General features: G+C 34.7%; 1 protein-coding gene across 1 annotated transcript; it reads right to left on the bottom strand.

The window, feature by feature from the left end:
• Positions 1-846: 846 nt before the first annotated feature.
• Positions 847-17,551, bottom strand: LOC114358202 (double homeobox protein A-like; the record flags this gene model as incomplete). The annotated part of the gene is made up of 4 exons (XM_028312106.1): positions 17,218-17,551; positions 3,135-3,353; positions 2,102-2,308; positions 847-976 (listed from the first exon to the last, which is right to left on the bottom strand). Coding segments are annotated over exons 2-4 (540 nt in total), but the record flags the coding sequence as incomplete, so codon positions are not given.
• Positions 17,552-21,548: the final 3,997 nt, after the last annotated feature.

Genomic DNA, 21,548 nt, shown 5'->3' with positions numbered 1-21,548 from the left:
TCTTATTGCTAATTTAGTAGCCTATTTAGATGCCGATATCCGTGTTGACATTAAAAGAACTTGTTCACATGCAAATGAAAATATTTACACATACATATTTTTCTATTTATACTCCCCATTTTATTATTATGACACAAGCGGGTACTTAGCAAAACATGTTTGTTTAATTACCTACTAAATATTTTTGATAGCTTATGTTTACTTAATATAGACCNATGTACTTAAATTTGACTATTCTTACCGTTAGATAATTCCTGGCAATAAGTGGTGACTGAGTTTGTTCCGGCGTTTCTTCTCAGCACTTGCCATATGTTTGTCTCGAAGCGCTGGTAGGGCCCAAAAGATAAGGAGACATGTAAAGTGCCCCATAAGGGCTACCTTTTTCTTTTTTTATTATTTTTTATTGACGTTCATAAGTGCCACTTGTGGTCTAGACTGAATAAATATTTTTTGATTTTGATTTGATTTTGATTTTGATTTGATTAAAAACTAATTTCACATAATTCGCTCGCATGTGGGGGCGCTATCGGCGATATCTTGACAATTTTAAAAATACCGTTGAGTAATATTCGAATACAAATGCAGAAATATTTTTTTATTATATTATTATACAGAACCTACAGGAAATCAATAGTTTAGCGAGTCATATAGTTTATTTGTCTGTCAACTGTAAAAGACAGAGTCGTTTAATGCAGTATTTATTGCAAGTTGACACTATTATGACTGGGCACTTAAGTAAGACAGCTTTAAGTAATATGCCACACCCGTATTCACAACTGATGCTTGCTTAAGTGAAGCAGCAAATAGAACACAGCGTTGAATAGAGCTCTGTGACTGGTTCGTGTGTGACCCTGTGCGTCCACGCGCACTGTGAAACCTCATAGTAATGTTTGTGAATACGGGCGTGTCTGTGTAATATATGTTGCTTACCTGAATCCTAGCTTCGGTGAGACCAATTTTCAAGGCGAGTTCTTCTCTGTAACAAAGGAATTAAAATTTAAATGGTTTATATCGTAGAAATAGAACGTTTGTTTACCATGAGTTTACGTTAGTTAGGTGTGCTTGCTAGCGACTACGTAAAAAATGACATTAAATGTATGACAGATTGTACATCGTCCCTAGGGGCGACTTTCAAGAACTAAAATCTTTATAGATTTTTCTGACGCCCTAGCTAGCATACTTACCACGAGAACTCATGGCAAGCACACGATACAGCGTCAGATAGTTTGTGAAACCCATATTTCCCAAATGTTAGCAACATGTCTTTGGTACAAATAGAATAAGGTTGCATTGTCCACTTTTTGGCCACTTTGGGTATTGCGAACTTTTTGACGCTGACTGTACCTAGCAACATACTTATAATGAAAGGAAATCTTATAGTACAGCGGTAGCACATCAGACTCTACATTTTTGTTGCAATTTCGCCACTATTACAGCTAAATAAGAGACTTCAGTGATTAGCTCGATGTGCTGTAGTCTGTACAAGTCGGCAAGAACAACTATACTTATTAAACCAATTTGACCATTGTTTACAAGCCGTAGATAAAGCGAGGCGACCCCCTGCTAAGTAGGTTGATGACCTGAAAACCTTGGCTGATAGGCAGTCGGAATTCCTACGAATATCTTGAGGTAGAACAAATAGGACTAAACCAGTTTTGAAAGATATACATAAATAATATAGTATTTAAGTATTTTATGAAGAAGATAACGCACTGCACTGCAAAAGGCACCCACTGAAAATCAGTGTCTTGGCAGTCACACCTATCAAGATGTTACTGAGTGGGTGACCTTTTTTGGCAACTTAGTTAATTTAATTTGTGTATATTGTCTTTGTTGCCTGAATCTGTTGTTGCCAAAATAAAGTTATTTTCTTTCTTTCTTTCTTTTCTTTCTTTTACTGCGCCACAGACATTTTCCCAAACATTTTCGTAAGTTATGTGGATACTCGGAAATCGTGCTTGAAACGCCCTTGAACTAACTCTATATTATAGGGTACTAAGGACGAGTTTTGAGTTTAGAAACGTTAACATAGAGGTAAAATAGAAAAACAAGAACTAAAATGTCTGTTTTTCCTAGAAAATGTAATGTCCCTAGTTCTCACCTCATAAAAACATCAGGGTATTGCGTCCTCAAGAAAGCTCTCTCCAACTTATTGAGTTGGCAAGTCGAGAAGGTTGTTCTACACCTTCTTTGCTTTCTCTGAGGCAAGTCTTCATCATCAAGCCCTCTGCTGGGCGGTGATGGTGAAGAGTTAGGTTCCATTGGGGTAAGTTCTGGGATCCAGTGAAGTGATAGGGGCAGGTGGTAACTTAAAGAGAAGATACACAGTTGTAGAATCTTAGAAAATTTTATAAGAGAGGCCATTAGCTTAGAAAAAATTGAGGAATTAAAAGTATTTTGACATTATGGAAAAGAAATTGCGTTAATTTGTATTATTTATTAATAAAAAAAAGTTTTAACCACCTATCACTTCACCAAACTTAGAAACACCCCAAATGTTTATCGACTTTATTCTCACTTCCTTTTCAAAAGATCTTAAAAGTCCCAAAATAAAAAATATTTTTACTGCTTTATAGACATGACGTCAATTTTCAACCGACTTCAAAAAAGGAGGAGGTTCTCAATTCGACCCGTATGTTTTTTTTTTCTATGTTTGTTACGCGATAACTCCGCCAATTATGAACCGATTTGAACAAATCTTTTTTCTGCGTATAGGTAATACCTCAAGGGTGGTCCCATTTAAATTTAATAATAGAAAAAACAACCCCCAAGGGTGGAAAATTGGGGATGAACTTTTTTATACGCAATATCTCCGCCGATTATAAATCAATTTAAACGATTATTTTTTTGTTGAATAGGTATTATCAAAAGGGTGGTTTCATGCGAATTTGAAGAAAATATTTCACCCCCAAGGGTGGAAAATTGGGGATGAACTTTTTATACCCAATATTTTCAATTTTTAGTTTTTTTTTGTGTTCACGCATTTGAAGTCGGTTTTATTTTTTTAAAAAGTTAATTATTAAGATGTCAATAACCCAGCGGCATCAACATCGGACTGCCAATTCGAGGGTCGTCCGTAAGACTATTGTGGTGAACCTACTACTCTATTTTAAACAAAAAGAAAAATGCCTCACCTGGTAAACACGTCAGGGTAATGCGTCCTCCCAAAAGCCTTCTCAAGTTCATCCAGCTGGTAGCTGGTGAAGGTGGTCCGGTACCTCCTCTGCTTCCTACGAGGGATATCCTCGTCGTCGATCCCGCTGCCAGACCCAGGACGTTCGGAGTCCATGGGAGGCAGGTCAGGAGTGCTGGAGGAACCAGGCTCTGATACTCCCATGATGATTTATGTGAATCTGTGCGAAAGGAAAATTTGGTTAATTCTGTTGTCGAGGTCAGTAGAAATTGGCAATATTTTACAACAATCTTCAATGTATAATATTGAAAAACAAATATACCTATCCTTTTACCGTTTTAACACCTATTCACATTGCAATCTAAGACTCATATTTACTCATACCTTATTGGGAATTTAAATAAATAGGTTGGATACGAAGATAAGCCTTATTTGTTGCCTGTTGACCTAGACATGTGTTGCTCATAAAAATAACTATTATACCACTTGAAACTCTATTCTCGCTACAAACTTGAATTCATTAGATAAGACTGTATTTTTCTGCTTTTAACTCCACTATCACTAACATTCTAATAACTTTGTTATCAGAGCAATAAAAAATTATAAATGTTCTAACCATTTCCTCAGCGCCCTTCAATTATTTGTATCACTAATCGCTAATACGTTAAACAGATCTAGCCACTGATTAGTCCACTCAATTAACAATGTACTACGCGGAATATAACACGAAGGTACACCCGTAAAGATAAAGATAATTACAAAAACAGTACATTTGGCTACATATTACAACAGTGGCCCCAGTGTGCTGCCCTGCGGCGATCATGCGTCAAGCACAATTACACATTATATCGCATTTCCCCATCTAAATTGCAATATGCAAACATCCGCTTGCTTTCATCACAATTATTAAAGTTAATAAAGGAAAGTCAATGGGTTGGATAATAAAATCCTAGAATTTATCGGATCAATTTTATTAATCGCAGCATAATACGTTAGTCCAGAATGTTTACTTTAGAAATTGAGTTAAGAGAATTTTAAAGAAGGATAACTAGAACGAAAAAAAATTGAGAAAGGGTTTCAAGTCAAATACAGATTCCTAAACCAATCCGAGCCTAGTAGAACATATTCCATCACAATTATACGAGTTTTTGACGCTGTCTCTCACAAATATTTACTGATTTTATACCATATTTTGAGATAAATAAAAGACATAATATGGTGGCAACCACGAGATAAATGGTTAATTGGGACGCATAGCGTAGTGTAAACTGTTCCAACGCAGCGTCATGACATACTGCGACGGAACAAAAAAACATTCTAGAAAATATCTAGTGGTAAATAACGAAGAGTACACGTATGTTCTGTATCTGTTTTGTCGATTATTATCACCCCGTTTGCAATGACATGTGAAGTTTTATTTGATTAGGCAACAACTACTAACACACACACTATAATCCGGGCGTTTTCAAGGCGAGAGTGAATAGGCACTTACAGGGCAGATATGTACCATCCTAGACTGCATCTCACTTAACACCAGGTGCGATTGCGGTCAAATACCTGCCTTGGCTAGCAAAAAAAAAAAAAAAAAAAAAAAAAAACTAAAAGGGTAATAGGATTCATATCTACATTTTAAACGACCATCAAAAAGGAGGAGGAAATTTGAAATTCGGCGAAAATGCGGCGCTAACGTATCGATTTAGATTTGGTTGTATGTTTGTTCTTTATAACTTACGTCATTTCTATTCAGATTTAGGAAAATTTTATTCATTGTGGTATTTCCAATCAAAAAACCAACCGGGTTAGCCAGCTCTATATTCAAGCAAGTCTTCGTTCCGTAATGTCTTAACATACAATTAGATCCGCTCATAATCTTTGAATTAACATGTAATATCGATGTAGCAGATCAACATAGCCCATTACTTTGAAAAAGGTCTAGTAAAAAGTACATTAACCAAGACGTTTTTGCGAAGAAATTTCACCTTGCCGTATCAATGTTTATCACTTCTATGGTTTTTGCTATCATTATTTTTTCTACTCATTACTAGGGGATTAGCGCACGAACGATACGAGTAAGAACTATTTTAGATTATCTTTGTTTTTAGAAATCTATATTCCAGTAAAAAAGTGTATTCATTATAGGGTTGAAAATCGGAACACATTCTTACGCCCGTATTTACAAACATTACTATGAGGTCTCACAGTGCGCGGGAACGCACAGGGTGACATACAAACCAATCACAGAGCTCTATTCAACGCTGCGTTCAATTTACTGCTTCACTTAGGCTGAGTTGCACCACCTTATTTTAACCGTAACATTGACAATAACTGGTGCTTTTTGTATTGAGTTTGACAGATTTTAACGTTTGACAAAGTTAAATTAAGTTGGTGCATGTCAGCCTTAAGCAAGCATCGTTTGTGAACCGAATAGCATATGAACCCAAGAATAGCATATTTTGACTTATGATATCCTGCTCCATGCGGTATGAATTATTTACAAATATTACTACTAGATGCTAATAAAACTACAATAACCTATTGATGAACACACGTTTTCTTGCCTCAACAGTTAGTCATAAAAACTCTACCGTACGACACAATAAAATTGCAAGCTTACTCGTAAGTTACACTTGGGTTCCTAAAAAGGCGTTATTGTTTACTTAAAGGACTGCGTAAGTAGACAACAGCACATCAATATTAACACTGTGGCATCTTAAGTTACGTGTAATAAGTGCGATTTTGCAATAAAAATGTATGTTTGATGAGCTGTCAACTTTACAACGACGGACGTTTGGTCGCGCACTAATGCTTCCATGGTGTTTACACCATGCGATTGGTTTGCTCATCTTTATCTATACTGAATATCTGTATGTGATGAGTATTGTATTATTTATTTTAGTTAGTAAGTATCAAATTAAATTATACTGGGTGAACAAAAAAAACACGCTACGCCCTTCTTATTTTATAAGTTTTTGTTAATTTAAACAATGTTTTTTGAACATTCATTCGTAGTCAACAGATATCAATTAAATATTTTTTAATTATGTTTAGTGAGAACGTTCTTTGATATCTCTATTTTGTGCAACTGATTAAAATCCTATGACCTTCATTTATAAGGTAAGTGTGGCCTAATTATTTAGTCAGCAGTTTAAATTGGCAACTCAGTAGGTGCCTAATTAGAGATAGGACTCTAATTACTACTACCGGTAATTATTCTAATTAATAATAGCTCTAATTACGGTATTTCTGCCGAAGCAGAAGCAGAAGCGTTGGTTTTGGCTTTTTTTTTATATTTAAACCGTTAAAGGCCATTTAAAATTGTAACCAACATCTGAAGCATTACTTTCTGCAACATGTTTTCTAAATTTTAACCAGATAAATAAAAGAAAACTAATTTTTAAACAAAGATTAAGCATTTATGCACAACGTACAAAAGTCGTTAATTGTAAGTTCCACTTATTTAACGCACTGCGTAGCTTATTTTTTGCGTGCTTCAAACTCGTTTAGACCTAACGTTTCCAACGAAATAACTCTTTATTTCTGTGAAAACATTGTAAAATACATTGACCCTAATTTTATTTGATAAAATAAACAAGGTTATTTTTACATACTGGTGCAGGTAATTGAACTCAAGAATTAAACTCCTTTTTAGGGTTCCGTAGCCAAAATGGCAAAAACGGAACCCTTATAGTTTTGTCATGTCCGTCTGTCCGTCTGTCCGTCTGTCACAGCCGATTTACTCGGAAACTATAAGTACTACAGTGATGAAATTTGATGGGAATATGTGTTGTATGAACCGCTACAAAATTATGACACTAAATAGTAAAAAAAAGAATTGGGGGTGGGGCCCCCCATACATGTAACTGAGGGATGAAAATTTTTTTTCGATGTACATACCCGTGTGGGGTATCAATGGAAAGGTCTTTTAAAATGATATAAAGTTTTCTAAAAAACATTTTTCTTAAAGTGAACGGTTTTTGAGATATCAGCTCTCAAAGTCGTAAAAAGTATGTCCCCCCCCCTCTATTTTTATAACTACGGGGTATAAAATTCTAAAAAAAATAGAGGTGATGCATGCTAATTAACTCTTTCAACGATTTTTGGTTTGATCAAAGTATCTCTTATAGTTTTTGAGATAGGTTGATTTAACTGTTGCTGCTACGGAACCCTTTGTGCGCGAGCCCGACTCGCACTTGGCCGGTTTTTGAATTAAAATTTAGAGGCGTATCTCAAAAGTTACGAGTAATCGTAACTCGTAACCTTTCAGATACGCCTTTGTGCAAACAAAGGCTTAGAAAGAGGCAGCAAAAAGATCTGATGAAATTAACAAAAATAAATACCTTACTTAAAAAAAATAAATAAAACGGTTAGCTCACAAAGACTGTTTTAAATGTAGTGTAACTATTATTTATAACTACCTATGCTTGGACATTTTATTTAATATGTAGAATAATTATAACTATAATTTGTTGAGTAATGAAAGAGACGAGAGATAGTATTGAAATTAATTTCAATCTTAGATTAAAACAAAAAGGGAAAATACAGTATAAGCGTCTCGAAAACGTCTCTCTCTCAGGATATCCTGGGACATCATTTTTAGTAGAGCCGACCGCAAAATTTCTTACCTATTTGATACCGCGATTAAATGCACAATGGTTTCCTATTCACAATAAAAGTACCTTCTACTGAACGAACCGAAGAGCCCATTTAGTTATGACTTAAAACAATCTGCCGGCTAATTGAGTGTGATCAACAAAAAACAACTAATTAGTTTGCGACAGAGATCCAATTAAACAATGTTTAATTACATCGCTAGATCAATTATATGGATTAAATGGATCCGATCTACAAAACGATGGTTGTACGGAACATTCCAAATTGTTAGTTTTTTTGACGTAATTTTCTTTTAAGCAATTAACCCATCAATTGTGCAACGTCATCTGTGTATGCACATACCTAAGTAAACTAGAATTCTTTGATGTAATGTAAAAACCCCGGTTATATTAAAAAGGGGTGACTGACTCTTGTACCCAATTAAATAAGTTTTCCATATTATCAGCTAAGTTATCACTTCACGGGATTTATTGCAACAATATCTTTTTTAACGGTAAACAAGATATTTACCCTCCCGACGTTTCAAATAATATATCAGCTGAGTGTTAGTAGTTTAGAAGAAATGTCATATTAGATTAACTCTCCGTAGGCAAAAACGACTCTCCAACACACGTGGCTAGCGTTTGTCCTCAATTTGCCTCTAGATTCACCAGAGGCAAAATAACGATTTGTCCTTGAGAAAGGGCATACCTCTGGTAATGGGCTGTTGACTAAATTAACTGATGATTGGGACGATGGGGCAAAACGGATCATTTCAACCGGTCATAAGTCAGTTCAACAGAAGTCCTTGTCCCTTCTATTAGAAATTGAACAGCATGGTTAGTTCGCTAAAGAACAGTGTTAGTAATTTTCACGGTGATTAGATAGCGCCGAAGTACGGCGAGCGTGACGCCACCTGCGTCGGCGCATCTGCCTCACGCGCCGGTAGTCGCATCGCCATTGCTCCAGGGTTCGGTTGGTTTTATGGCGAAAATGGAGAACCCATTTCAAGGATATTTTTGGGACAGGGACAGAAGCAAGCGTAGAAGAAACAATGTTTTTTTTGACACAGAAGCATGTGTAGCAGAAACCGGTACACTTTTTGGCACAGAAGCAACTGCATGAAAGATAATCAAAAGGTTCTCTTACCTCAGTAATTTAAATGAAGGATTAGTCGCCAGATTCACTGCAGGAGAACTAGTTGATCTTATTTCCTGGAGGAGAAATGGAGGAATTCATTTCAACCAAATGCTGTTCACTGCGGAACAAAAGACAGTTTTCCACAACGAACGGTCCTGTGTTGCCCGCATCCAAGTGCTTCGCAACCTTTACCAGATCATCAGTCCACTGAGTGGGAAATTCAAGCACCCAGGTTGTTTTTCAATAATTACTTAGAGATTCATTTGAAGCATAGAGAACAATACTCTAGGGTCATTATCACGGTTTCATAGTAGAGTTTCATTAGTATGTCCGAGGCCTCTGAAACCAAAAGTTGTATTGTAAAGTATATAATACCTTATTAAACTGACCAGGACTTTAGCAGTAACTGATGAAACAGGCCCTAAAAACTTTAATATTTGTTGTCAAGTACATTCCTAAGATCTTTTTAATGATGCAAGCCCTTCAAGGACTTTAATCAATAAACAAGATCTAACGATACCATAAAATACGGAACCATGATTCCTAGTTGAACATCACCTTATCCATGTTTATTTGTAAGCAATACTTTCTACCAATTAACAGATGCTGCGGTGAGACCATTAATTGAAGTCATTGGTATTTATTCGCGCTTTTCCTTATTAATTCATATAATTTGATTTGAGTGCCCTGAAAAGAGCCTATTATACATAAACGAATAGAGTAAAATTTAGAATTGAGATAGAACCTTTAAAGTCATCATTATCAATAATTGATGGCTAAAATCGGTCCCTAAAATCGATCCCGATACCCCCTGTCAGTATTTTTAGCACCCACTCTTTTATTTAAATGTAATATTCGTTTGGATGCGCAGATTTTCAATTCCCACTTTGGAATGTGAAATTCAATTACAAAAACAGCAATCGCCACAGTCTACCGGGCCCTAGTGCAAATAATAAAAGAATCTCCAAATTAAATAAACCAATCGAGAAGTAGATTTTAACGGTTCGTCGCCTCGCGAATATCAAATATTACCGGGGTATTGGCTCTGTCGACCGAATAATCGATACATTGTCAGCCGATAGTTTTTATGATCGAGTTAGCGGTATCGAGTTCGTTTGCCCCGTCTGTTAAATAACCCTTGACTTTTTGTTGGTTTTCGTCTCTTTCCACTGGGCTTAGTTAATTACGATCGGTGGAAATTGAATTTTACGTAACTAGTTCAATTGCTTGAAGAAAATTAAATAAAAGAGTACTCATCCAAAAATGCTACGAATAATTACCTAGTCTGTAAGTAATTAGATAGGTAAGTAGTATGATCCCATAGATGAAGACAATTTTATGCACTCGGTAGAACCCAGCTACTGCTCAAAGACTAAAGGCCCAGTTTTATTATTCATACTTAAAATAACTAATAGTCAAATTTTGCTACTTTAAATATTAACAAAATGTAAACTAATAGTTCAAAATAGTACTAAAATTAAAGCTAAACATTGTTCGAAAAACATTTCGTCACTTGCCTAAGGCCCAGTTTTTTGATTCGTAGTCAAAATAAATAATAGTCAAATTTGACAGATGTCAAATGAAAAAACTATTAAGTAAAAACTGGGTCTAATTTATTTAAATTCATAATCATTCATTTAGTATCTACTACATAAAATTCATAAAATTCATTCATTTTTGACCTACACACTCTCCACACTGGCCAGGGTTGGACTGACATAAAAATAAGGTGTAAAAATAACATGATGTCAGTAATGAAAGAATATGGGCGTCAGTTAGAATTCTAATGCTATTGTTGTTAGACTTAAAACAAAAAATTGCGAAGAATGCAGTTTACCATCAATAATTATTCGATTATCACTCGACGTGCAAAGAAACGGTTACGTACGATATAGTGTTTCAATTAATATTCGCAGGGTGTGCAATAATTTAATACATACGCTATTGAGTACGCGTAAAAACTAGTTGCTGTCTAAGGGTTGATACACACATAAGCAGGCCGGCATTGTTCGGGAGTATTTTTGTTGAACAAGAAAGCCAAGCCGACGAAATCTCTTCACTTTCGGCTTCAGTAATGGCAAAGCCGAACGACTTTTTACACACTTACACTTTACTTACACAAGCTAGCCTGGCGAAGTTCGTACCACCTCATACCCCATTCTATTCTACCTATCTATCACTACCAAAACTACTTCTAATACCACTACCATGCCGATAGATAGCAGCGCTATCTACATAGTTATCGGGTCCAATTATTTTTTCAAGTCATCCAGAAACCTATTGAAATAAAATACATAATTTTAACCAAATACGAGGAACGACGGAGGAGGAGAATCTAGGTTACAAACACACGTCCAGAAGAATTATGCATGCTAACATAATATTCCATTTTAACGCCCGGCCCGGGTGTTCCGATTAATGCTGACCCGCTTATGTGTGTAGCAACCCTAACACCTCACGTCGTATACGCACGGACTATTGCAAGCAATTTGGCAAGTATGATGTATGTGACGGTTCTATAGTCCTAATTGAAAAAGTTATTTACTTTAAATTAGTTTTGTAAAATAGCGATGTAATGCAACGAATAATGGTGTAACGGACATATTTATGATGACAATCAAAAAAGGCACACTAAAAATTAATAGAAATGACAAGCATTCAGACGCGTAATTCCCCTTTATTACGAATCATTTTAAATTAGCTTCATTATAAACGTTATTAACAATAATACATGGTTTTAATGGAAAAAGAAGAACATGAAAAATAAATAACAAGTACCGGCTTACGTTAACTATTGAAGGTTATAGGATTATTGTCTTTGAAACTCAGAGAAACAGCTGTATTTTTTTCTTTTGCAAAAATAAATTACTAGTGTATACCTATAGAAAAAACACGTGCCTATTGATGAAATGATATTAAAATTATTTATTGATTTTTGGTAGAAATTTGGCACTCTTGAAAGTTGAAAATGAAAAGAAAGCTCTATTTTTCAAGCTCTACCAGCTCCAAAAGAAACTTATGGCAAGTACTGAAAAGAAGCTTTGCTCAATATTCGACGAGAATTGAAATAACCATAAGACGTTTTACGCCTGTATTCACAAACGATGCTTGCTTAAGTGAAGCAGCAAATCGAACGCACAGCGTTGAATAGAGCTCTGTGATTGGTTCGTGTGTCACCCTGTGCGTCCACGCGCACTGTGAGACCTCATAGTAATGTTTGTGAATACAGGCTAGAGTCGCCAAATCCGGAGCAGCATGTCTTCGATCTTATCCTAATTTTGTCGAATTACTATCGAACAACGACTACTACTACTATTATGTATTCTGTGCAACGAGTGTCACTAAAACACGTTTGAAATTGTTACCATCGCAATCAATAGTGCTATTCTCAAAAATTCCTTAAGTAACATCTCTTTTTAAGCACATTATGACCATGATTGGAGTAATAACAGAAAATTTTGTAATTTTACGTAGGTAAAGTATTTTACACATGGTCTGTGAATCATCATCATCATGTCTTTTAGTGTCTACTGAAGGAGGTCTATGTATTCATAGTAATCTATTTATCTACTACAATGCCTTATACCTACAAAAGCGCATAAAGTACAATAAAACTCTGGATGTCAAAACTCTATCCCCTTTATTAATAAAAAGTTTAACCTAGGAAGAACACAGGATTAATGACATTTCCATACTAAATGACAATTTAAGCCAGAGTTCAACTAGGGTGTAACTTTTATTAATAAGGGCGTAAGATTATGGTATATTTAAACGAGAAATACGTACCTACTATTCATCATTGCAGTTCTCACACAAACTCGCTTAAAAAGTTTTTAACACTATCATAATATTTAACTACTCATTTTTGTGACTCAGGTAGCCTAACAATGTCAACCACGTTCCCTCGTCTCGGTCTCAGCTATAATAGGATTAGTGGTTGGACGCCTGGCGCCTAATTCGATAACGTCCTCCCCGGGCCATTAGTCCACCGATAATCCCGGTTTACACCCGTCGCTACTCACATGCCTTGGCTTTGAGGACTACTGAATTTTGACACGTTGTGACGTTGTGTTTGAGGTATACTACAACGGTTTTTTAACGGGCGAGTAATATTTCTAAACGTGGTGACAAGCGGTGAATCCTATAGCGAATGCCTCGTTCAAAATCCACGCTAAAGATATGATATTCCTTCAGAAAATAATAGAAGAAATTTTTTAGTTTACTGAACACAAAAAATCGTCAGTGACCTTTATCGAAGAAAACTCTGTTTGAGTGGTAAATGAATTTCAAGATGTACACTTATTGAGTAGCAGTCAAATTTCAGATCTGTCATCATCATTATCCGATCATTTAGTGTCACTGCAAGAAAAACCCCCTCGAATTTACCTGAGAGCAATTATTGAGGATTTGGCTTACACTCCAAATTATGCACAACTTACAATGTCATACCAATCGCCAATCTTGAAGCAGAACTGCTTTTTATCAACGTTCTCGGTCCCAGACAATACATTTTTAAACACTCGCTACCTACTTAACACTCAGAACAACAGACCCTCCCAAAACTTTGTTACGGGGGATTCTCCGTTCGCAGTTTAAGCGGGCAGGGATTAATGTTTTTGTCCATTAGGTCTGGTCTTAAGTGTTAATGGTGTCTCAGCTTATATCTGAAGATAAGCGTTGACTCACCGATCGCCGTCTGCAGATAGCCTCGGCATTTCTTCTGCCTTCGAATGCTATTCTCTAATGGAGGATTGGATAAGTTTGTTATTGTTAAAATCTTTTCTTGAATGTCAAAATGTTCCTATTCTAGATTAATTGGTGTCCTAGGTTCTAAATTATGTAATTACCTATATGTTTTATCCTTAGAGGATCTCTTATTAAATTACGTTGGCATTTGTTTCGTTAGGTACTTGATGTTCAAAAGTTACTGCTAACATCAGCTTTTATTTCATTCTAGTTCTATTTTTCTTCCCTTAAGCTACCTTTGAAATCTCACAAACGATTTCAAGCAGCTCGCTTAGTTCACTGGTAATCAAGTTTTTGCTTGCTCTACCACCGTCTATAATTGCATTGACTAATTATTCCTTTGTATCATCGAGATTACCATTCAATGCATTTCTTTTCAATGTTTAGTTTTTCTTTATCAACGTGGATATCGGTTTTTACATCAGCCATTAAAATGAAATTTATAAATGTTAATGCTTTTTACTTTTCTTCGTGTAATCATTTTCTTGATTACGCAAAAGTATCTTTAAACAATTTCAACATNCCTGATGGGAACATGTAAGACTAAAATAAAATTTCCAATATTACAGACCTTCTAGAGCAGATGCCGCGAAAACTATACAATTTATAGAAAAACTTGTCGATCTCACCTGTAGCAAATTGAATATGCTTGTTTTGGTTCAAAGTAGTCATGTCACTAGGACGCATAGTTTCCGAGGATTAAGCGAAAAACCGAAAAGTGGCACCTTTAAACCCCCTCTCCCCGCCGGCTCAAGGGCTAAGGGCGGGGACTTTTGCTATGTTCACCTCCTAACTAGTCTAAATAAAGTCCTGAGGTCAGAAATTGTGTTCTACAGTTTTCCATCTATAATGCTTTATTGACTGGACTAATAGCTAATTATACAACGCCCGTATCATGAAGCCATCTAGCATATGATATGGCCACTTGTACTATTATCTTGCTACTACAATGACTGCTATACATATAATGATCCAATTTCATCACCACATAATAATAAACAAAAACAAAACCTTCAATTTAATATCCGAACACAAAAAATCATCAAGATATAATTCGTATGGATGTAGATCAACTTTCCTATTGTAAACGCCGCTGGTAGCGCAGAGTAGCGTGTAATGAGAAACCTGAATGTTAATTAAGATCTAATTAACTCTAATACAATCAACAATGCTGCTCGCGTTCCGGAGGCATCCGCAAGTCATCGCGAGGGTTTTATCTCGGCTGCCGTAATGAGATCTCTGACCTTCAGCCGAGGCTTCCCTCCGTCATCAAGTCATCGCACCGAAAGGGGCGGGCAGCAGCTCTTTTTACACTGGCCACGATAATCGAATTGAGATCGGACAACCCTTTAGTAAAAAATCGCTTAAAATCACTCTTTCCACAACGCATTGTGTTGTGAGAACTCAATTTGGAGTACATTGTAGAATGACGTGAGATCAGTTGAAAGGGTAATAAAGATATCTGGAACGTGGTGAGTAATTATATTAAGGTTAGAGTAAAAAGTGGGGCCACGAGAAAAACTGGTTGTGTAAGTCGCTTCCTGATTGCTCAGGCCACCGATCCGGCTGAAGGAATGGCGAGAACGGCGCATGATGGATTACACCATGGGGCACTTGACTCTAGCTGATTACTAATAAATTTTCCGTAATTTGAAGCCATTAACAAGGAAGTCCTTAGTGAAAAATCACTCCTAAATTAATTGGATTGGGAGAGAGAATCTTTGCGAATTGAAAAAAAATAAATTAAGTTAACATGTTATAACACATATTTTGCAAACTTAGTAAGTATCTTCGAATATTACCAAACATAATATTGTGGAGAATATAACATTCGAAACAACTGAACAAGACGAAAACACAGCTGCGGACGATGTATCTATAGTACGTTTTTAAATTCTAACTAATTCTAAATCACACTTATAATAAGTGTATAATCAGGTAATAAACTACACACACTTAAGGGGAATATAATTAAGAAACAAGTTCACAACCTATTAACATTACAAACTAATATTAAATGTCTTTATTTTGACGTTCAGTTTAACACTCGAGAATAAGAAACACTATAAACTTGAAACCTACATCAAATTTGAATAAACGTTTATTAATAAACTATAACGCACAGTTATAAAAGTTTAGAAATCCATAAAAACCAGGAATATAGCATTCCATTGTAATAGCATAATAAAATCGAGATCAATAACATAAAATACACTATTGTTGCTGGTCGTGTAGTGTCTAACAACGTTTATAGAGCTGAGATATGGAAATACGTCCGGAGCTGGCCATAATACAAGCTATAAACAAAATTAACAACACAGGAACCCCCGCTGATATCAATTTTGAGCCTGACATCGGCTTTAATTCAATAAAGCAATAAAATTCACCTAATTATGCAAATGCCTTTGGAATATCAGCCATTATGCCTTTTTCGACTCAAAAAAATATGATGGAAGTCATCAAATAAGGTTGTTGTGCATTTTGATTAATGGGAGCGCGCCATTTTGTTATCAAAATAATGTCATTATCCCAATAATTAATTGTTTCACGTAATTAGGGGACGGCGGGAGGCTCCTCAGTAAAAACTTAATGTTGTCCGACGCGTTATTAAGTTGTAGTTAATTAATTTTCGTTTTTATGTAGTCCAAATTACGAAAGAATAACTTTTATCCATATTAATCACCTCTTTAAAATTGCTTTTGTCTTGTTCATCACGGACTTAACTGTTATTCAGTATCTTTTACTAATTGTGTGTTAAAGTGTTTGCAAATAATTATTTATTTATCTATTATCTAACTTTATCTTTGCTTGTTTTTTAACAAAACCTTATTGTATTGTTTTATCGTATTTTCATTACTATATTAGGGTTAAATGTGAAATTATTGAAAATATTTAGCATATAATTCAAGCCAATTATTAATCTAATTGAATGATATATTATTAATGTTTTACCTTCATTATTTTAATAATTACCCAAGTTAATTATTTTTATTTTTTTACAATTCATAGTAGCATATTTAATTGGAATCACATTTCGATTTCCTGATATTATTTTACAGGTGTCTGATTATTTATTGTATTAAAAATGTTTTAACTTTTGTACAGGAAGGTTATTCGTGTGATCAAGACATGTCAAATTATTTAACGTTTATGACGGCTCTACAAAAGGTTTTATTAAAGAAATAGTAAGAAGAGAAAATTTTATCTTACCAATATTGCGTTAATAATAAATAAGAAAATAACTGTATCGTAGCATTAATACAAGTATTAATATTAAATTAAAATTAATTTACCTTTTACCGTAAATAGCTAATATTTTAGTTATTAGGCAAAAAATAATACAAGTAAAGAAGGCCACGCTAGTGTAATTACAATCATAAATAAAATATCAGTTTGTATAATAGAAGCGAAAATCAATTTAAACTAGTTATGATCTTATTTAGATTTTATGAATTCATAAAATCTATTTTCACAACAATTATATAAATTTCAAAGTTTTAAACCGTTAAGCCTACATAATATTTGTTAGATTTCACTTCTCTTTCAATAAATTCTAATTACAGACTTTAATTGCTTCCACTAAACGTAATTATATTGAAAACGCTTACCTTATTCTAAATCAGCGAACTGTTTCCTTGGAAAGTCCTTGTCAAACACGAGACGGAAACGTAACCGGCACGAACGAAACGGCTTCTATTGACACAATATACGACACGCGGTGACGTGTCGATCGACAACAAAGCAATAAACTGTGACACACCGACGCCTCCAATCGACTGGTTCAGAATAAACTTGGCTCCGCGGTCACCTACGCACGACTCGAAAAAGCATAACAAAAAAGTAGCGGGCCCAAGCCACTCCCCTGCGGAACGCCCGGCCAATGGCGGCGGGCGGGCTTCGCTACGGCCGCGGAGGTGGGCCGAATCAGTTGATACACGTCCCTACTTCGATACCACTAATTGACTTTATCAACAAACCGACTTTACTGGGCGAAGTCACGATATATGCGTTTGTCTGCCGTGTCAAAAGCCTAACTGAGGCTCACTAGCGATATAATTACTTAGACCGCAAATTAATGACTGATTTTAAATAGCATATACATACCTACTTTGTCTAAGTCACCAGTATTATTTCATTTTGATTTAAACAATAACTTGTTATTTATTTTTCTAATAATGTTAGTGGGATAGAAAAAAATAGAACAATAGATAATTAAGTTACTAATCAATTAAAAATAATGATAACTTGTAGCAATTTAATGGCATCCAATTAGAAGATGCAAGTACCATTTATTATTGCCACCGTAATTTTTATTTCGAAACCTAATAAGGGTAATTGAATAGCAGGAAAGTTATAAAAACGCTTAATGTTGCATGTCGCTATCATATAGAAACCTCATATGGTTTAATTTACCTACGCTTTGCAATAATGAACTCCCTTCTCTGTATTCGACATTGGGAGCCATATTAGGTATCCAATTAGAAGCTATGAAATCTTTATATATGGCCGACGAATGGTGTTTATTTATAAATGTCGGTGCCTTTGCTCTAATAGCGCCTAGGGCTATAAAATTGATAGGGATGCTGTACATTGGCAACACAGTTATGGCGCTTCGGTTAAAGCGATACCTCGGTAATAACACTCATTTTATAGCTTGGTATTTGCGTGGATTACTGATCCAAATGAAGCAATTCATATTTGCAGCAATCTTGGCCATAAGTTTCGATTGACATATTACATTCAAAGCAGTGATGTTTAGAATAAACAATTTATTACCAAAAGTAAAATAATGATTACGATAGAAGTGGAATTTGAAATGTATCGTCCAACTTCCAACATAAAAGCAGAAAAAAACATAATAATCAGTATTTTTAGTTCTATTCCTAATGCAAATGGAAACCTTCGGTTAATTACAATAGAAATTATTAAGCATTTTATCCACTCTATTTTATTGTTCACTCCTCCTTTTTCCACTTCTTTTACCTAATTCATTATTACCGCTTCATTATCTGAAGTACATAAATTATATGTACAATAATCGTCATATTTTTTTTTAATTCTAAACAAAAATGTGAATTGAGTAGAATTATATTTTCGGAATAGTTTTCGAAACAAATATCAATCTAATACTAAGAATACTTGTTAAGTCTTATAGTAAAAGAATGCTGCATGCATTTGTGATAGTAGTTAGGAATTAAGACTTTGTCTTTAGGAATTATGAATTGAACTGAATATTGAACCTATAAAATGAAACTGAGATTCATCACAATAAACAGATTTAAAACAATGATGTAATAATAATCTGAGTTAGTTAAGCGTTTGACTTAATGCAGATGGAAACCTTAATTACAATAGAAATTATTCAGCAAATCTTCCAGACGTCTATTTACTCGAACACATTAACTCCTCCTTTCCCCAGTACTCCCACAAACAACTAACGGATCTTAATACGAACCGTCTGGTAGGCGTTGACAAAATTGATGGAATTACAATTTGGGATGATGGCGATAAGATCTCATTTGCAAGGCATTTACAAGACGTCCTGAATGAACCGATGAAAATGATGAAATAACTCCATGATGGCGGACAGGTAATTAGCCGGCAAGGGAACGTAATTAAAACTATTAAAATGACATTTGGCACGGCCGAGAGTGCCTCGCGTGCGCAATTCCGTGTGTAATAATACGAAATCGTTTTACGGATTGTTATTTTAACACGACATTTTAATGCGATTTCGACGGAAAAGTTTTCAGAACACAATTAGAAAGTTGGCTATAATTTTGTTGGAATAGGTTTTGCCAAGATAGTTTCTGACAAACCTCTTTTGATTTCCTAAGTTGGATATTATACAATGATTGTCATACCACGGTTCGAAATTGTACCTATCGTTCGTTTGTCCGTTTCAGCCAAATGACGTCAACTTCTGGACAAAGGCCTTCCCCAAGGATTTCCACAACAAACGGTCCTGCACTGCCCGCACCCAGGTGCTTCCCGTAACTATTACCAGATCGTCGGTCCAGCTAGTGGATGCCTGTCTACACTACGTTTTCCTGCCCGTGGCCGCCACTCGAGAAGTTTTCTGCCCCCAATGTGTAAAATATTGTTTAAAGTTCATTAATTTCGAAATTGTTTTATAGAATAAATAATGCTTATTAAATAAATCAAGACAACTATCGCAATAATGGATTGGAAGTTATAAAGTGTCCGATTAATCACTATCAATCTAATCTATTGAAATCTAAGTAACGTGCCATTTTATTTTTATTTATTAATGACAAAAACAGGATACCTACATTCATAACGATTTATTACTTATTTAATTATATTTTACTGATTCATTATTATTATTATACTAATAACAAAATTATTGTGCGACAAGAAATTGGTAGGTAATTCAAAATGTGCTATTATTTCAAGTTCGTTTTTATTTTTAATCCCTAGTCACACGAAGTAAGAATTCCGCAATTTCTCGAGTTATTTTGAGTATTAAAAGCTCTAGAAAAGTTTAAAGGTGGATAAAAAGTAATTAACTCAACCCAAAGCAGCTTTAAAAGTTTGACTTCGAAGAATTAAGCTCAACAATAAGTGACCTTTCTTAGCAAAGCTGGGTTTATCTTATGATTACTAGCAAAAAATACCTGTGAGAGGTCATTCTTAAGGCTTATCTCGTTTTTGTGCTAAAATGACATGTAATTTTAAATACATAACTCCTAAATTAAGGTCAGAAGAAATAAACTAAAATACTCGACTGAAAAGTATTCTGGCTACGCGATTGATGACGATTTAATAAGTAAAGAAGAAAATACTGTATTATTCTTTTAGGATTGTTCAAAATATATAATATAAATTGACTGTAATTTGACATTCATAAGTACCAAACCTTGGTCAAAACTGAATAAAAAAAGCAATTTCATATTCAACTGAATTGATTGCAAGCGGAATCTTGAGCGTAGTATCCATATTAATTTCAGTATTGTCTTGGTAAATATCGAGTAGGTAGTGTGGTTGAAAATCTAGATTTTTTAATTTGTAAATCGAACGCAAAAACATCTTTCTTTTCTACACATAAAAAAGTTATATGATGAACAACTACAACATCGGTACTTTTCATGCCTTACTATTATTAATTTACAGTGGATGTCCTCACTACTCTACTATCACTAAGTAATTAGTTTTATTTTCATTTACATTGTAAATTGTATATTTCTGTTTGATTAATTTATGTAGATAGTACTATGGCGATTGAAATACGTTTCTTGTCACTTAAATAGATACCTGTTATGAATATACTCGTACAATAAACTACAAAACTCAATTGACTGACTCCATGTTCGTACTTATCGGCCAAAATTGTTGTCCTTCGCAGGATTCAAACCCGGAACAGCTAACGTATTAAACAGCCAGATAGCTATACGAGTATATTATATGCAAAATTGGCAGATAAGTCCTTGTTATAAGTCAGTGACGGCTAAAGTACAAATAAACATTAAATTTTTTACATAATTATAAACTGCGAGGTAATTTAGAATTAGTCAATTAAAAATCCTTTCAACTTGTTTTGCCAAACACTTGGGTATCTAGCCAAACATTAGCAAAACATTTTAACTAACCCAATTACTAATTTAAGGTAATTAATTTGTGACTAACAACTTTTAATTAAGTTAGATGATTGTAACATTGAAGTAATTAATGTTTATCGTACTACTCGTATTAGTAAGTAGGCACTTCTACTTTAATTATTTAATTATTTGCATTAAGATAAAAGTGTTTACTTTAAAATAACTCAATGAAGGATAAATGGTGGCTCTACCTCAATAGTTTTTTTTAATAATAAAATAATTTTTGTATGTATCTATTTGAACATAGCTTCGAATCGATCTCTAAACCAAAAGTCATTAAATTGATTTCTGAACCAATTTTAAATGTGAAAACCACACAA

Source organism: Ostrinia furnacalis, unplaced genomic scaffold (assembly GCF_004193835.3).
Source record: "Ostrinia furnacalis isolate ACB-3 unplaced genomic scaffold, ASM419383v2 OfSCF3746, whole genome shotgun sequence".
Classification (NCBI taxonomy): domain Eukaryota; kingdom Metazoa; phylum Arthropoda; class Insecta; order Lepidoptera; family Crambidae; genus Ostrinia; species Ostrinia furnacalis.
This window is presented reverse-complemented; position numbering and strand designations above follow the sequence as displayed.